Genomic DNA, 16118 nt, shown 5'->3' on the forward strand with positions numbered 1-16118 from the left:
CGCCAGACGCGGAGGCGGGGCGGGGAGGCGGGGCGATCGGGAGGAGGAGGCGTAACCGGAGGCCGAGACGGAGGCCTGGCGCTGGCGACCCAGAGTCGCCTCCCGAAGTGACCCTGGCTCCGTAGCATTGTAGCGGGACGGAGCGCGGAGCTGAAAGGCCGCGTAACCACAGCAAAACCCGGACCTCCTTCAGGCTCCACTGATGCGGAACATGCTTTTGCCAGAAGGCGAAGGAAGAATTCGGAAGTGACGTCGCGGCCAAAACAAGCCGGAGCCTGCCCTGGCTCCGTGGCCGCAGATGGAAAGGCCCAACTTGCTGTCTGCCGTCGAAGGCGGTCGCGAGGCCCTGCGCGCACCCCCGCTCGGCCTCCCGCCCCTGTCCCCGGCGTCCGCTCGCCGCGGATGAGCGAGCGTTTCCCCCCAGGACTCTCGGAGCACTGCTGGCCGCGGCGACGGAGCGGACGTCCTCTCCCGCGAGTGTGCCCTGCAGCGAGTTCCTGGCCCGGGACGCCCGCCGCCTGTGAGGCTTCATTCATCTGCTGAGCACCTTGCTCTCTCCCTGTGGGACAATTCCAGGAGCGGGAGGACTCGGGGGCTTCCGTGGCTGGCGTCCCCCGGGAACCAGCGGGCTTGCTCGCTTCGCCTTTCTCGGGGCGCGCGCGTTCTCTCTGTGCCTGGGTCTGGCAGGTGGGGTGACCCGAGCACCCTCTTATGGGTCAAGTCCTTTCCCCGCCCCTATCTCTGCTATTCAAAATGTTGGTCTACCTGTCAGCTTCCTTCTCCGCTCTGCCTTCCCACCCCCAGCACGTGTGCTGCTGTTCTCTCCTCTGAAACCCTAATTTGCAATGTTCAAGCTGTAGCGGGCTGGAATTAGTATTAGAGACGCCTTCATTGATGACTGAATCTCGGAGAGTGTACGCGAGCCGTGCATCCGGGATTGCACAGCTCGGTGTTGGGAATGGGATGCCAGTGAGGAGTAGGAAGGAATGTGAAAAAAGTTGCCGGAGTTCCATCAGAAAACATTTGACGGAACCTGGTAGTACTGTGCGGTGGGCAGAGATGGGTGTGAGCGGGTCCCCATCCTGGAGTTACCAACTTCAGAGTCTAAATGGAAAATCTCAGGAGCGTTGTTCCTGCCCGATAAAGATCTATGCAGGCTGCTGGGAGCGCTCTGGGTGTTGCGGGGAGCCCGCGCTTGGCTGGGAGAATGAAGGAGGTGTTTCGTGCTTGCCATCTCGGGGAGCTCCCTTTGACTCGCTGAACTAATTTCCTGCCCTCTTTTCCTTTGCTAAAATCTGTGATTGTTTTCTTACCATGTGTCATTTCTTCCAACTCTTTCTTCGGTGGGAGTTTTGGATGTGTTGAGTACCATCGCTTTTCTTTGGTTCTTTTATAATTTTTATTTGACAGCAGAAACAGAGAGACAGAGATCTTCCCAGATGCCTTGCAACAGCCAGGGCTGGGCCAGGCTGAAGCCAGGAGCTCAGAACTCCATCCAGGTCTCCCTCCTGGGTGACAGGAACCCAAGAACTTGAGCCATCATCTGCTGCCTGATGCTCCGTACGTCGGCAGGGCCTCAGACCAGGCACTCTGATATGGGGTGTGGGTGCCCCAAGCCGCATCTTAACCATTGTGCCAGGTGCTCGCCCCTGCTGCTGCTGACTTTAATTGGTCAGGATGATGGAGTCAGAAGTGCACGCCTTTTTCTCTTCTCTATGGTGGGCTTAATGATCACCTGCTCTGCCTACTCAAAGAACTGTAAAAAGGATCAGTCTTTGGAAATGTTTTTGAAACTGTAAACAGTGCTTATCGATAAATGTGTGGTCCTCCAATCCCTGCTCCACTGTGCTCTCAGTGCATTTTTTTCTCTTTTACTTCCAGTTAATTCCAATTTTAAAACATCCTGCACCCTCTCAAAATTTCTAAGAGGCAGTAAACCATAGCATGAGAAAATTAACTAGATGCTAATTTTCTCTCTGTCTCAAATTGATTTTATATCTGAAAGTTACATATCTTGGGAAGCCAATCAATCTGCATACTTTATTTTTCATTTAAAAAACCTACATTTAAGTTGCTATTGCTTGATCTGAACAAAAACTGATAAATATAAAGTCTTTCAGTACCTAGGAGTCACAGGTGTTATAGGTAACAATGCTAATAAACTTGGGTACAATAGGAATTATGTTTCTTCTTAAATTCAAACTGAGGGCCGCTTAAATGAACATAACATGTTAAAGAAATGAACCTTAAGTGAAAGATTAAAGTTTTAAAATGGGAGAGTTTATTTTCATTATTTCTTTGATCTTTTATCCACTTGACAATATTTGGATGTAGGAAAGGGCAGTTAATGGGTACAAGGTGGTGACTGTGAGAATGTTGCTCTTTTCCTTCTGCTCTTTACCAGGGTCTTGAACGGTTGGTGGTGGTAGCCAGGTATCCATAGTTTACAGCTGAGACTGAGGCACAGAGAGGTTGAATAACTCGTCTGCGTTTGTGTTTATACTCAGGTTTTCCTGCCTCTGGAAATTGTATGTGTTGCTGTCTTTCATGTGTAGGAACATTTGTAGGTGTGTAAAAACATTGTTTGAACACTTGACCAAAAAGTTTTTTTAATGCTTAAGTCGATGTAATACTTTCTTCTGTTTTTTTTCTTTCAGATTTTTTAAAAATCCAAATTTCCAGAATACACTGGATATCACTCATCATGAAGAAATGTTTTAACTAGTGAAACTACAGTTGGAATCATGGCCACATCAGCAAATCTGGATATTGGAGCACAGCTGGTAGTGGAAGAGTGTCCCAGCAGTTACAGTCTCCCAAGCATGCCAGACATTAAGCTAGAACATCCACTGGACCCAAACTCAGAAGAGGGGTCCGCTCAGGGTGTTGCCATGGGAATGAAATTCATTTTGCCAAACCGATTTGATATGAATGTGTGTTCCCGATTTGTGAAGTCCTTAAATGAAGAGGATAGTAAAAATATTCAAGATCAAGTTAATTCTGACCTGGAAGTGGCATCTGTCCTATTTAAAGGTTGAAAGTTATGGTATAAATATATCTGCATTTGTTTTAGTTTATTTGGGTGTGTGTGTGTGTGTTCGTTCGTGTGTTCCATCATGAGATTTTCAGTTTGGAAGTCATCTCAAACTGATTTTCTAGAGTCACGCAAAAACCAAAATTAAATAACTTTATATAATATCCATCTTAAAGGAAGTGCATGTTGACTTTTTAGAATTTCTTGCCTGTTGTTTTTTTAATTTACAAATTCACTAATGAAGTTCTTTACTTTTTTAAATGAGAGGAGAAAAATGTCCTTGGCCTTTTAGAAGCAAATCAGCTTCATATAAGGGTACTTCAGATAGTTCCTAGAGGTGCTGGTGCCATGGCACAGTAGGTTAATCCTCCGCCTGTGGCGCCGGTATCCCATATGGGCGCCAGTTCGAGTCCCGGCTGTTCCACTTCAGACCCAGCTCTCCGCCATGGCCTGGGAAAGCAGTAGAAGTTGGCCCAAGTTCTTGGGCTGCCGCACCCGCATGGGAGACGAGGAGGAAGCTCCTGGCTCCTGGCTTTGGATTGGTGGCCAGTTGGGGAGTGAACCAATGGAAGGAAGACCTTTCTCTCTGTCTCTTCCTCTCACTGTAACTCTACCTCTCAAATAGTTCCTGGATAAATGAAACCAGAGGAGTTTATTTTGGTGCAAAAAAATTTTGAATTTGTGGTTTTTCTTAATGTGGATGTTCCATGAACTTTTTGAAAAGATTTATTTATTTACTTAAACGACAGAGTTACAGATAAGAGGCAAAGGGAGAGAGAGAGGGGTCTTCTGTTCACTGGTTCACTCCCCAGGTGGCCGCAACGCCCAGAGCTGCTTGGATCAGGAGCCAGGAGCCTCCCTTGGGTCTCCCGCATGGGTGCAGGGGCTCAAGCACTGGGGCCTTCTTCTACTGCTTTTACCACAGGGGAGCTGGATCAGAGTGGAGCAGCTGGGATGGTGCCCGCATGGATGATGGCTCTGCAGGTGGCAGCTTCATCCACTTTGCCACAGCACCAGCCCCTCAAGAACTTTTTAAAGACCTCATATATTCTGTATTCCATAACTATTTAATCTGCATTAGTTTCTTATGTTACAATATAATAAAGTCTTTCACCATGCTGCAGATTTGCTTTTATGATGCCTGTTAATGATAAAATATTATCCTAGGATATTATTAGGAGATATTAGGATAATATCACTCAAGGTAAATACATTTCTGGAACTTTCATTATGGTAGTGTAGACTTTATGACAAAAACAATATCATTTGATAGTTACAAGTTGAAGCTGTTATACCTCACATTTCCTTTTTATTGTCAATATTAAGATAGAGTTTTTATTGGAAAGCTTTGTCATTAAAATACTGTTACTGTGTTTAAATTTGTTTGCCCTAGCCGAATGCAATATCCACACATCTGCTTCTCCGGGAATTCAAGTAAGGCACGTTTACACTCCCTCCACAACGAAGCATTTCTCACCCATAAAACAGTCAACCACGTTGACCAACAAACACAGAGGAAATGAGGTCTCGACCACACCTTTGTTAGCAAATTGTAAGTATTTGCTGCTGGTGCTTTAAAATGCTCCTACTAGTTTCACAAGTTTGGCTTTGAAATATTTTCATTAAATGCATATTCTTTGTGCAAGCTTAAATGATATCCTAGTAGTTGTAATAATTTAAAACTTTTTCATACACTATTGCATATTTAAATATTTCATGTCTTATGTTACTCTATTGAGGACCAATACAAATTGAAATATTAATAATCTTTATAATCTCATTGTAAAAACAATCTGTTCTTCTGAACTTTTTGCAAATTAAGATAATGTCCATGTTTTTATGTTTTTGGTGTACAAAGCTTCTTGTTTTACTTGTAAACTGGATCACTGATCGACAAATGATTTTGTAACAGAAGCTGAGTGATTTATCTCACAGTGTTAAATTTGAACATAATATGAATATGAAACCACAGTTTTTCAAATTTGAATCCACAATTTTAAAAATGTAGACTCACTCTAGAGGAGATAAGATGAATTAAGTTTCTCTGCTTAAACTAGAAGACATTTTACATAATATGGGTGTATTAATGAAAGAAAACTGACTAGCAGTTTGATATTAGTAACTGCATTGGAGAATATTATGTAAATGTATCTCTATTCTATAGCATGGGGAAATCTCTGTCTTTAGGAAACACTGACTCCCTCCTGGTTTCTGAGTCATATGCTGTAACAGTTGAGCCTCTCTTCCTGTACAACTCTCACTCTGCCAGTTTTGGTCTACTACATAAATTTGCCCGTGCCTTCTCATTGGTTTCCTTTGTATATTAAAGCTACCCAATCATATTACTGAAGTCAATGACCAAGCAATACTAACTTTTTTTAAGAAGAACTCTGCTAAAACAATGAAATAATGAGATTATCCTAAAATATTCAATCAGAACTTGTGAGTTGAAAAGAAAGAGAGGGACAGGTGTTGTGGCATAATGGATTAAACCACCACCTGCAATACCAGCATCCCATATGGGTGCTGGTTTGAGTCCCAGCTGCTCCATTTTCAGTCCAGCTCCTTGGTGATGGCCTGGGAAAGCAGTGGAAGATGGCCCAAGTGCTTGGGGACCCACCACCCACATGGGAGCCCAGATGAAGCTCCTGCCTCCTGGCTTCAGCCTGGCCCAGCCCTGGCTATTGTGACCATCTGGGGAATGATCCCTCTCTCCCTCTCTCCCTCTAACTCTGCCTTTCACATAAATAAAATAATCTTTAAAAAACAAAAAAAGTAGAGATCGTCTGGTTTACATCCCTCATGTTAGAGAAATGTTTAATCCATCATCCGGGATCATGCAGCCAATTAGCCACAGCCAGGCCTAAACTCAAGAAGTTGCTTTCAAAGCCAGTTTTTCATTTACAACCTCACTCCTTCTAATGTTAGGAAAACCATGAAATCTTGAATAAAAATATTTAGGACTTTAATGGAGTCAAATAATCAGAAACAAAGGGAGTAGTATCTCTGTGTCTTTTGGGCCTGTCTTCCTCATATGTTTGGATACAGAGGTAGTATTTTAAAAATTAAATAGCTAAACCATTTCTTCAGAGTAAATTTCATTAATAATGACAAAAAATTTGAAAATGTTGAATTACCTTAAATATATGTATAAAAGTGAATTCTCTGATATGTAATGGGTTCTTGTAAAGTTAGGATGTACTTTGTTAGGCTTTTAAAATGATAGCATGCTTTTGAAAAAAGAACGTAGCTTCATGAACGTGAACCATGGGGCGATGAACATTACCTTTCCGATAGACATGAGCATTGATGTATTGTTTCAGCTTTGTCTGTTCACCAGTTGGCAGCTCAGGGAGAGATGCTCTATTTGGCTACTCGTATCGAACAAGGTAATAGCCTATTTTTAAATATTTTGTTCAAAACTTTCAGTGGTATTTATTAGACTTGTTATTGTTTTTCTTTAATACAGGAAAGTATAAAGACAAAAACAAATAGTTGCATAATCTCACCAGGCAGATAACTCAACAGATAGCTCCAAAAATAAGATAAAGTGTTAAAGTTATAACTTCCTGTAACACCCTGTTCTTTCCTCCAGAAGCAAACATTATTTCCTGTTTTTCAGAAAAATTTTCTAGAAAGCATTTCTACAGTATTCTGGATTATGAGAAAGGATATGTTGCTTTTGTTATTTACATGAGGGAAAATGCTATACACACTGCATAGCACTTTATTTTTATTTTTTTACTTAATGTTCTGGAGACCTTTCCATATAAACACATAAAGATCTATTTCATTTCTTTTAATAATTCCATGATTTTGCGTTGTATCACATACATGGATAGTATGTTGTTTATTTTTTAACTCTGCCCTGTGGTTGCCATTGACAACTAACAGTATTGTTGACACCGTGGTATCAGTAGAGTAAATTTGTGCAGGTGGGTTTTCTGAGTCAAAGGCTATGTTAATTGTTGTTGTTCCAGGTGTTATCAGCTGCTTGTCCTCACGACACAGCTAGTGTTCTGATTTCCTCTTACCCTCATTCACACAAGATGTTATCAGTCTTCAATTTTTACTGATCTTTAAGTGAAAATGGTTTCTCATAGTAGTTTTATTTTTAATTTTTGAATTATGGTCTGTTCGAACTTTGTTGTGTGAACTGTCTTCCATAGATTGATTTATGTGAAGTCTGTGTGAATTAAGGAAATGAGCTTTTTGGATTTTATGTTGCACATAGTTTTTTCCCCTATTTTTGCTTTTTCCTTTGACTTTGTTTATAATATTTTCAAACAAAGGCTTAACATTTTTAAGTGCTAAATGTATTTTTTTCTTGGTATCTTTTGGGTTTTTTTTATTTTACTTAGAAAGGATTTCTCCAGGGTAATAGATAAATTTACCTGTTCCCTTATTATGGCACTTTTGTGGGTTTTTTTGCTTGTTTTTATATTTCAATCTGTGACTCACATGGAATATGTTTTGGTGTAATGATGTAAAGATCAGGTTTACTTTAATTTTAATTTTTTAAAAAGTTAGCCAGTTGTTCCAATATTGTTTATTGATTCCAGGGAGTTTTTTTTTTTTTAATCATGCTATTCTTTCATAAGAAAGCCATAATCATTATATCCTGATTGTCAATATATGGAGATTTCATTCTCACTCTAGTAAATAAATTCAAGGAAAATGCTGTGAGTTTTGGAACTATGGACGAAGCCCAGGAAACATAATGGGTTTCAAGTAGAATTGTGTGGTGCTTCTGTATTTCACACTATCCAGTCACATTGTATTGTTAGCCAGCCACAGGAATGGGAGAAATTCAAAGTCAGGAATGTTAGCTATAGAGTGGAAGATAGCTTTAGTAAGATTTTTGGAGTTTTATATATTTATGTAATGCTAAGGGCTCTCATGTAATCGTATTCTTTATTGTGGCATCCTCCTGCCTACACATCAAACTGAACAAAGTACTATTCATTGTATTGGAGAAATTGAAGGACTTGCCTGGTCACAACGCTGCAGAGTGACAGAGCAGGATTCAGACGCTGGTCCCTGGAGTCTGAGGCCAGTGTCCTGTGGACTGCCTGTGCTTGGCATTACACCCTGTCTGGTAGTGTCTGTGGTAAATAGCCTGCTCTGCGAGCCCAGCTGTGTGCGTTGAGGCACAGGTGCATACATTCAGACAGCCAGTGCAGCAACACACAGTAGTACTTCAGCAAACAAAACTCGCACCGAGAGAACTGCACTGCGTAATAGGATCAACTTTTTGGAATGCCAGTATTTTCATAGTGATATTAATATGTGGTTGTTAAATTAGATCACAAAAATTGCTTTTCTTTTAAATAGAAAATGTTATCAATCACACGGATGAAGAAGGATTTACCCCTCTGATGTGGGCTGCAGCACACGGGCAAATAGCTGTGGTAGAGTTTCTACTTCAGAATGTAAGGAAAATGCCTCAGAAACTGTATATGTAAAGTTACTTAAGTTCAGTTAAGTCCTCAATAAAGTTTTGATATCTCCAGCCAGCTAGATGTAATGATGGTGGATACAAAAAAAAAAAAAAATCAATGCTGTTCATATTCTGGTGGAACTTGGATCTTGTTAGGAAGACAGTGCTAATGGCCCCTGAAACAGTGGGAAATGATGTTATGTGCAGACACTTCTAAGTGCAGCAGGAACAGGAGCACTGTCAGCCCTGTAGGAGAAGTCTTCACGGAGGTGCTGTGACGCGACTGTGGAGGGAAAGCGTAGTCAGCCTTGAGGTAGACAGAGGGAGGAAAGAAGCAGCAGACGAGCTTGGTAACAAGAGCATCCATGGATAAAAGTTTCCACTGTGTGTGTTAACCCCAGAACGTGACCTGACTCCAGTGCTGACCTGTAGTTACTGCTGACAGATAGGACAGCAGGCTCCTTGCAAGTCATTTAAAGGTCTTTTTTCTCCACTCCTCGCACGGCAGGGTGCTGACCCCCAACTTTTAGGAAAAGGTCGAGAAAGCGCGCTGTCGCTGGCCTGCAGCAAGGGCTACACAGACATTGTCAAAATGCTGCTTGACTGTGGAGTTGATGTCAACGAGTATGACTGGGTGAGTCCGGGGCACGGAACTTAGAATCACTCGCATGGGGGGGTATTTCCCTAGCAGCTGACGCTTGTGTCCCTGTCGGAGTACCTGGGTTCCATGTCTGCCTCTGGAGGTAATTGGGTTCCTGCCACCCATCTGGGAGACCTGGATTAGGCTCCTGGCTCCTGGCTCCTGGCTCCCTCCTGGCCTCGTCCCAGGCATTGTAGGTATCTGGGGACTGAACTAGCAGATGGGAGTGCACTCTTGCCCGCTCTCCACCTCCCTCATTAGCTCTGTCTGTGTCTGTCGCTCAAGTAAATATTTTAAAATTTTAATTACTGAAACATTCTATATTTGGTTTTGGGGAAACATAATGAATTGTGTTAAATACCAAGAAGATTCATTAATTTACTTAGAAGAAAAAGTTAATGTCATAAATTCAATTATTAGTTCTGATTTAAGTCTTCCTCACAAAATGTTAAAATTATCTTAAATTGCTTTCACAAGCCCAATTTGTGGTAAAACGTCTCACAGCAACATTAAATGGCTGACTCTTGCTCACCCTACGGAGCCCTAAGTGACGTTTTCCTCTTGCAGAATGGAGGGACACCTCTGCTGTACGCTGTCCATGGAAATCATGTGAAGTGCGTAAAGATGCTCTTAGGTAAGCGGGTAGAAGTCACATTGCAGAAGGTGCCACGTCAGGTCGTCACATGGTGAGCCCGGCCTTCCCGTTCTGTCTCAGGAGAGTCGGCGACGTGTTAAACACTCAGGCGTGCTGCTCTTCCCCACAGCACCGGCAGCTGTGGAGCTGCCCGTGTGGAAAGCAGCTCCATCGCTCGCTGGACCCCTAGTGGCGTGTTCATCCTTGGTGCTTTCGTTTTGGGGTCACGCCTGTCCTCTCCGCCTATAATGTCTTTATGCGTGAGTTTTGTCCTTAGCTGTTTATGAATTTCAGCTGCTGTAAAGGACCCCTGTTTGTTGCCGGTGGCCTCCTTCCAGCCCAGCAGAGCGGGTTCTGTGCCCTCCGTGTCCTCTGCGTTTGGTTTTGCCTCAAACACCGCTCTCCACATTTGCTGAAAATCTGCCTGTGGTTTGCACTTGAGCCAGCGATAGGCAAACACATGCATGTTTTCCCTGTATTTATATAGATCTTTCTATTCTGGTGTAGAAAATGGAGCTGACCCGACAATTGAAACTGACTCTGGATATAATTCTATGGATTTAGCTGTAGCCCTGGGCTATAGAAGTGGTGAGTATTTTAAAACACTCGGGTTTCATTTTAGTGAAGATTTATAAATAGTATAGGCCAGTGGCCCAAGCCATTTTCATCACTTAGAGTCATAAAACAGTGTGTTATCCTGACTCCTGACATGCTTATTAACTGTGGGCAGACAGGTTCCTGCACAGTCCGGAAGTGACTTTGTTACTATGCTTTCCATCAAATACAGTGACGGTAGGATAAGCAGACCCCTGTTTACAAGGTTTATTTAATGTTCCCATAGCAAACTACTGTACTGTGGACTCTCCCCATTTTCAAAAATATAAAAACCAAGATCTTTGGGTAATTGCTAAGATGGACCCAGGTTTTGTTTTTGAAGTACTGCATTTTATTACTGCCCCCAGCCCGTGAGCATATACTGTTAGAAATAATATAAAGAAAGTTTCCTCAAATAAATTTAGAAAAAAAATTGGGACGCTGAATTGAGTTTGATCATTTTTAAATTTTGTTGTCATTGGCTGTGATGTTGATGACCTGTCTGTTCTAGTCCAACAGGTTATTGAGTCCCATTTGTTGAAGCTGCTTCAAAATATCAAGGAGTGACGCAGCCCTCAGAGAATGTCTCCTGCCCTTCCGTTTACTTCTTGGTCCTTATAAATGATAGTTTTGTTTACTTATAAATTTTTACCTCAGTTGCAATATTTACTGATTTTTAGTAAATTTTAATAAATATTCCTTGAGTAACTCACTGGTTTATAATAAAATTAATGTTGATGCTTTTTTTTTATAAATGTGTATACTGTATATTTAAAATTATAAATTAATGTTTCATGGCATGTACATTTTTATGGTACAGATGGTTATATGTCTTTGTATCGAGTGTTGTAATTTTGACATTTGCATAAATTCTTCTCTCTTCATCTTCATTCTTGTTTTAACTCATTGACTTTACATAAAGTTTGGGGAAAAGCTTGTTGTTGTTGAATTAAAAAGTGCACAGTGTGATTGTTTACGAGATGATATTAAGTAAATAAGTACTTTTTCTGTCAGTTTACATGCCAGTCTTAAGATTATATAAGATTATTAAAAAAATTTTAGAACTTTTGGTTTAATCCATCTGTCCAGCTAGGACACTTCATTATATTAAACAGTATAATTGAAATAAATTAAATATAACTAAATCAATGAAGACTGATTGATTGTCATTTTTAGAAGTATATCTAGAATATTTTTCTTTTTTTTAAGAGTTATTTTATTTGAAAGGCAGAGTTACAGAGAGAGAGGGAGGGAGAGACACAGAGAGGTCTTCCATCCACTAGTTCACTCCCCAGATGGCCACAATGGCCAGGGCTGGGCCAAACCAAAGCCAGGAGTCAAGATCTTCTTCTGGATCGCCCATGTGGTGCAGGGGAAGCATCCTCTATGAAAGAGAAGTCAGTTCTTCAGTCTAAATGAGATGCTCTTTAATTCTTCTAAAGGAGCACAGTAAACTCATGTTTCACCAGACTGTAGAAGGGAGAGCCACAGGGCAGAAGTTAACTTTAGCAGTGTGGGACTTGAATCACTTCATCTGGAAAACCAGAGTTCTGTCAGTCGCGATACTTTAGGTATAAGCCACCCAAGTCTGGGTAGATGCAGAATGGAAGGCACAGCTGAAGGAGCAGACAGTCCGAGGAATGGAAGGTGGCTGGGATCTCGACCAGGAGAACATTGTGCCATTTGGGGCGCTGCTGTCAGGTTAAGCTTCAGATCCTTGTTTATCATTTTGCCCAGGCTTTAGACTCCCAGATGGCAGAAGTCTGTTTATCAGGGGATATAAATGTGTTGTTATGCAGAGTTAGGGGTGTAAGGGATGGCTGGATTGAACAACCATCAGTCAGACTGCCTAAAAGAAAACCAGAGAGGAGAGAAACATGACAGATGTTCACTCCAGATGCAACCCAGGCACTACAGTATAGGAGACAGTACTAAGGAGGTCATACACGTGAGATGATTTTTTAGATTTCTTTTTTATACTTTTAGAAGATTTTATTTGAAAGGTGGGAATGGGGGTGTATGAGAAGAGATAGGTATCTTCCACCTGCGTATACTTCTCAAATGGCTGCTGGGGCTGGACCAGGCTGAAGCCAGGATCCAGGAGCTCCACCCAGGTCTCTCTCATGGGTGGCCAGGGCCCAAGTACTTGGGTCATCTTCAGCTGCTTTCCAGGTGCATTAGTAGGAGCTGCGTTGGAGGCAAACTGGAGCTCAAAGCAGCAGTCCAGTATGGGTTGCCAGTGTTGCAAGCAGTGGCTTAACTCACCGACTGGACCACAACACTGGACTCAGATTTTTTTTTTTTTTTTAGATTTTTATTTATTTACTTGAAAGAGTTACACACACACACAGAGAGAGAGAGAGAGAGAGAGAGAGCGCGCTTTTATTGGCTGGTTCACTCCCTAATTGGCCAGAGCTGTGCTGATCTGAAGCCAGGAACCAGGAGCTTCTTCTGGGTCTCCCACATGGGCGCAGGGGCCCAAGGACCTGTGCCATCTTCTATTGCTTTCCCAGGCCATAGCAGAGAGCTGGATTTGAAGTAGAGCAGCCAGGACTAGAACCGGCGCCCATTTGGGATACCGGCACTGCAGGTGGCTAGCTGCTTTACCCGCTACACCACAGCGCTGGCCCCTGGTCTCAGATTTGATAGATATTTAGGTGGACAGTGGATGGGTTGGACAGGTGGGTTTTAGAGGTTCCTGGGTAGCTGATAAGCAGACATTAAAATTTTTGTATTTGTGTCGCTCCCCCTCTTTGTGGAGGAACGACACAGGACCCTGCGCTGTTCTTTCATCTGCTCGGCCCTCCCCGGGTTTGCTGCTGGTTCTTCCCGGGTTGGCTACTATCCCTTCCACCTCCGTGGAAGGGCAGTTCCCCCTGGCCACATTCCCCACTTCCGCAGGGGAGCGGCACACCGCCGGCCGGGTCTCTCGGGGGCTGCACGGGTGTTCCTTCAGCTAGATGTTCCCCTTAGATGTTCCTGGTGCATGCCGTCTCTCTCCTCCTTTATAGTCCTCCTCCGCCAATCCCAACTCGGCTGCCCACACGCCGAGTACGCTGCTCTCCTCCAATCAGGAGCAAGTCCTACAGTTTATTAGCTGAACTGGAGGCAGCTGTGTGGAAGCTGTTTACTTCTCTCCCAGCGCCATATTGTGGGAGAGCAGATGCATAGAATAAGTCTTAATTCCAGTAACTCAGTCCAGTCCGGGCTGCTCCCCACAATTTGTACAGTGAATTTGGGTTGTACCCCCTTAGGACACAGTGTTATATTCCAATATATACCTAGGATAGTTTTCCCAACTGAGGCAAACAGATTTTCTAGTACTCTTGATGGATTTACCTCGAACCATTCACCTATTTGGTTCCTTGTCACCAGTTGCAAATCCCTTATCCAAAAAGCTTGGGACCAGATGTGTTTCAGATTTCAGATTTATTTGGACTTTGAAATATCTGCACGAACATAATGAGATATCCTGGGGATGGGACCCAAATGAAAACAAGAAATTCATTTATATTTCATAGATACCTTACACACATAGAGGCAATTTTATATAATTATATAATATTTTTAATACTTTTATACGTGAAACAATTTCACACATGAAGTCAGGCGTGGCATTTTCCATTTGTGGTCTGACTGCTTAAACTATTTTCAGTTTTAGAATATTTTGGATTTCAGGTTTGCAGAATTGTGCTGCTGGTATATATCCATGAAGTGTTCAGAAAGTGAGCTGTTTAAAGTTCATCTGGACTGAAAAGAATGGGATCTTTGAATCTACAAATTCTGACTGAGCCTTTGCCTGCGGAGGGGCCCAAGGCTCTTGCTGTGGTCCACGGTGTCGGGAATCGGCAGTGTCTGGTTCCCACCACTTTTCCACCTCTCGGAAGCTGAGACATCTGTAGGCTCTGAGCTTAGAGAATTACCCTCAGCCAAGAGCCCAATAGAAGTAGAGATGATAATGAGACTGAAAATGCATTAAAATTCTTCTAATATTAAAAAGGAAGAGAGCCAAATTCTGTCTTGTATTCTACATATTTCATTAAAAAAAACTATCAATATTTTCCCCTAGGGGTAAGAGTGTATTAATAGAGTGTATTTACAAATCTCTGGGGCCTTTCCATAAGTTTCTAATATCTGAAGTAGTGCATTAATTTCTTACCCACACACTTCACCTCAGGAAGGCTGAGCATCAGTTCCTCGCCTGCTCCTCCTCCAGGGAGACTGAGCTACTGAGACAGAGAGCGCCACGCAGGCCTGCCTGTGTGGGCCTCCCCTGCTTCACAAGTGAAACCACGGATCTCTGCGAGCTTCCAAGTGCTCCCTGGGACATCTCAGAGATCGACGTAGGTACACATACGTTTCTAAAATAAAACGATCAGAGAAGTTAGAGACGTGTTGGTTGCCTTTTTAGCCAAAATGACAGTAAAATATTCTGAGATACACATGGAAGACAGCACAGTTTTAAGAAACTTGGCTCTTGCAACTGAGGAGACTTTGTGTGTTTTCACATAATCAAGGGCATGATAAAGGCAACACAAAGCAGAGAAGGTATTCTGGTGAGACGTGGAACTTTCTACAGATCACACAAATGATACAGAAGGAACGTTTCCTGGGGTGAGAGCTCCAAGACCCACTTAGTATTTTAACAGAAAGAAAGCCACACTCTAACTTTGTCCTTTTTTTAAAAAGATTTATTTATTTATTTGAAAGTCAGAGTTACACAGAGAGAGAAGGAGAAGCAGAGAGAGAGGTCTTCCATCTGCTGGTTCACTCCCCAAAGAGCTGCGATGGCGAGAGCTGCACAGATCCAAAGCCAGGATCCAGGAGCTTCCTGGGGGTCTTCCCACGTGGAGCAGCCTGGACTCGAACTGGCGCCCACATCGGATGCCAGCACTGCAGGCTGCAGCTTTACTTGCTATGCCACAGCGCTGGCCCCATAGCTTTGTCTTAATGTAAAATGTATTAGTAAAGCTTTTGTGGGCTCCTTTATTTTCTCTCAAATCACCTCGTATTAGGCGTCTTTAAAAAATTCATGGACAGGGGCCGGCATTGTGGCGTGGCAGGTTAAAGCCCTGGCCTGAAGCGCTGGCATCCCATATGGACACCGGTTCTAGTCATGGCTGCTCCACTTCTGATCCAGCTCTCTGCTGTGGCCTGGGAAAGCAGTGGAAGATGGCCCAAGTCCTCGGGCCCCTCTGCACCCATGTGGGAGACCCGGAAGAAGCTCCTGGCTCCTGGCTTCGGATCAGCGCAGCTCTGGCTGTTGCGGCCATCTGGGGAGTGAACCAGTAGATGGAAGACCTCTCACTGTGTCTCTACCCCTCTCTGTAACTCTGTCTTTCAAATAAATAAAATAAATCTTTAAAAAAAATTCATGGACAATACACATTATGAATAAACCATGCCTGGATTCCAATTTTTTTTGCAGCAAAATAAGCTTTTCTTTTATTCCATGTTTCCATAACCTTTCTAAAGTATCCTCTTATATAAGACCATCAAAACAGAGAGGGACCAGCACTGTGGCACAGTAGATTACACTGCCACTTGGGATGCCAGCATCCCATATCAGATCTCGGGTTCGAATCCCAGAGCACAGGTTCGAATCCTGGCTGCTCTGCTTTAGATCCAGCTTCCTGCTAATGGCCTGGGAAAGCAGCTGAAGATGGCCCAAGTGCTTGGGTCTGTGCCACCCATGTGGGAGAAAGATAGAAGTCCTGGCTCCTGGATTTGGCTTAGCTCAACCCCAGCCATTGTGGCCATTTAGGGAGTGAACCAG

The 16118-nt window shown here is 43.0% G+C and overlaps 1 protein-coding gene across 5 annotated transcripts; it reads left to right on the forward strand.

Moving 5' to 3' along the window:
• The first annotated feature begins 10 nt into the window (after positions 1 to 10).
• Positions 11 to 11491, forward strand: ANKRA2 (ankyrin repeat family A member 2). 5 transcript variants are annotated; one of them, XM_070056559.1, is made up of 10 exons: positions 30 to 520; positions 2508 to 2567; positions 2658 to 3046; positions 4428 to 4586; positions 6358 to 6423; positions 8369 to 8466; positions 8983 to 9108; positions 9682 to 9748; positions 10256 to 10336; positions 10854 to 11491. In XM_070056559.1, the coding sequence occupies exons 3-10, from the start codon at positions 2962 to 2964 to the stop codon at positions 10907 to 10909; spliced, it is 738 nt and encodes a 245-aa protein (XP_069912660.1). In that variant the 5' UTR covers positions 30 to 520; positions 2508 to 2567; positions 2658 to 2961; the 3' UTR covers positions 10910 to 11491. The 5 variants fall into 5 exon arrangements, with proteins under 5 accessions (XP_008272758.1, XP_069912660.1, XP_008272760.1 ...); XM_008274537.4 differs by having other exon boundaries at positions 35 to 520; positions 2658 to 3033; XM_008274536.4 differs by lacking the exon at positions 2508 to 2567 and having other exon boundaries at positions 11 to 520; positions 2658 to 3033.
• Positions 11492 to 16118: the final 4627 nt, after the last annotated feature.

This window comes from Oryctolagus cuniculus, chromosome 14, assembly GCF_964237555.1.
Source record: "Oryctolagus cuniculus chromosome 14, mOryCun1.1, whole genome shotgun sequence".
Classification (NCBI taxonomy): Eukaryota; Metazoa; Chordata; class Mammalia; order Lagomorpha; family Leporidae; genus Oryctolagus; species Oryctolagus cuniculus.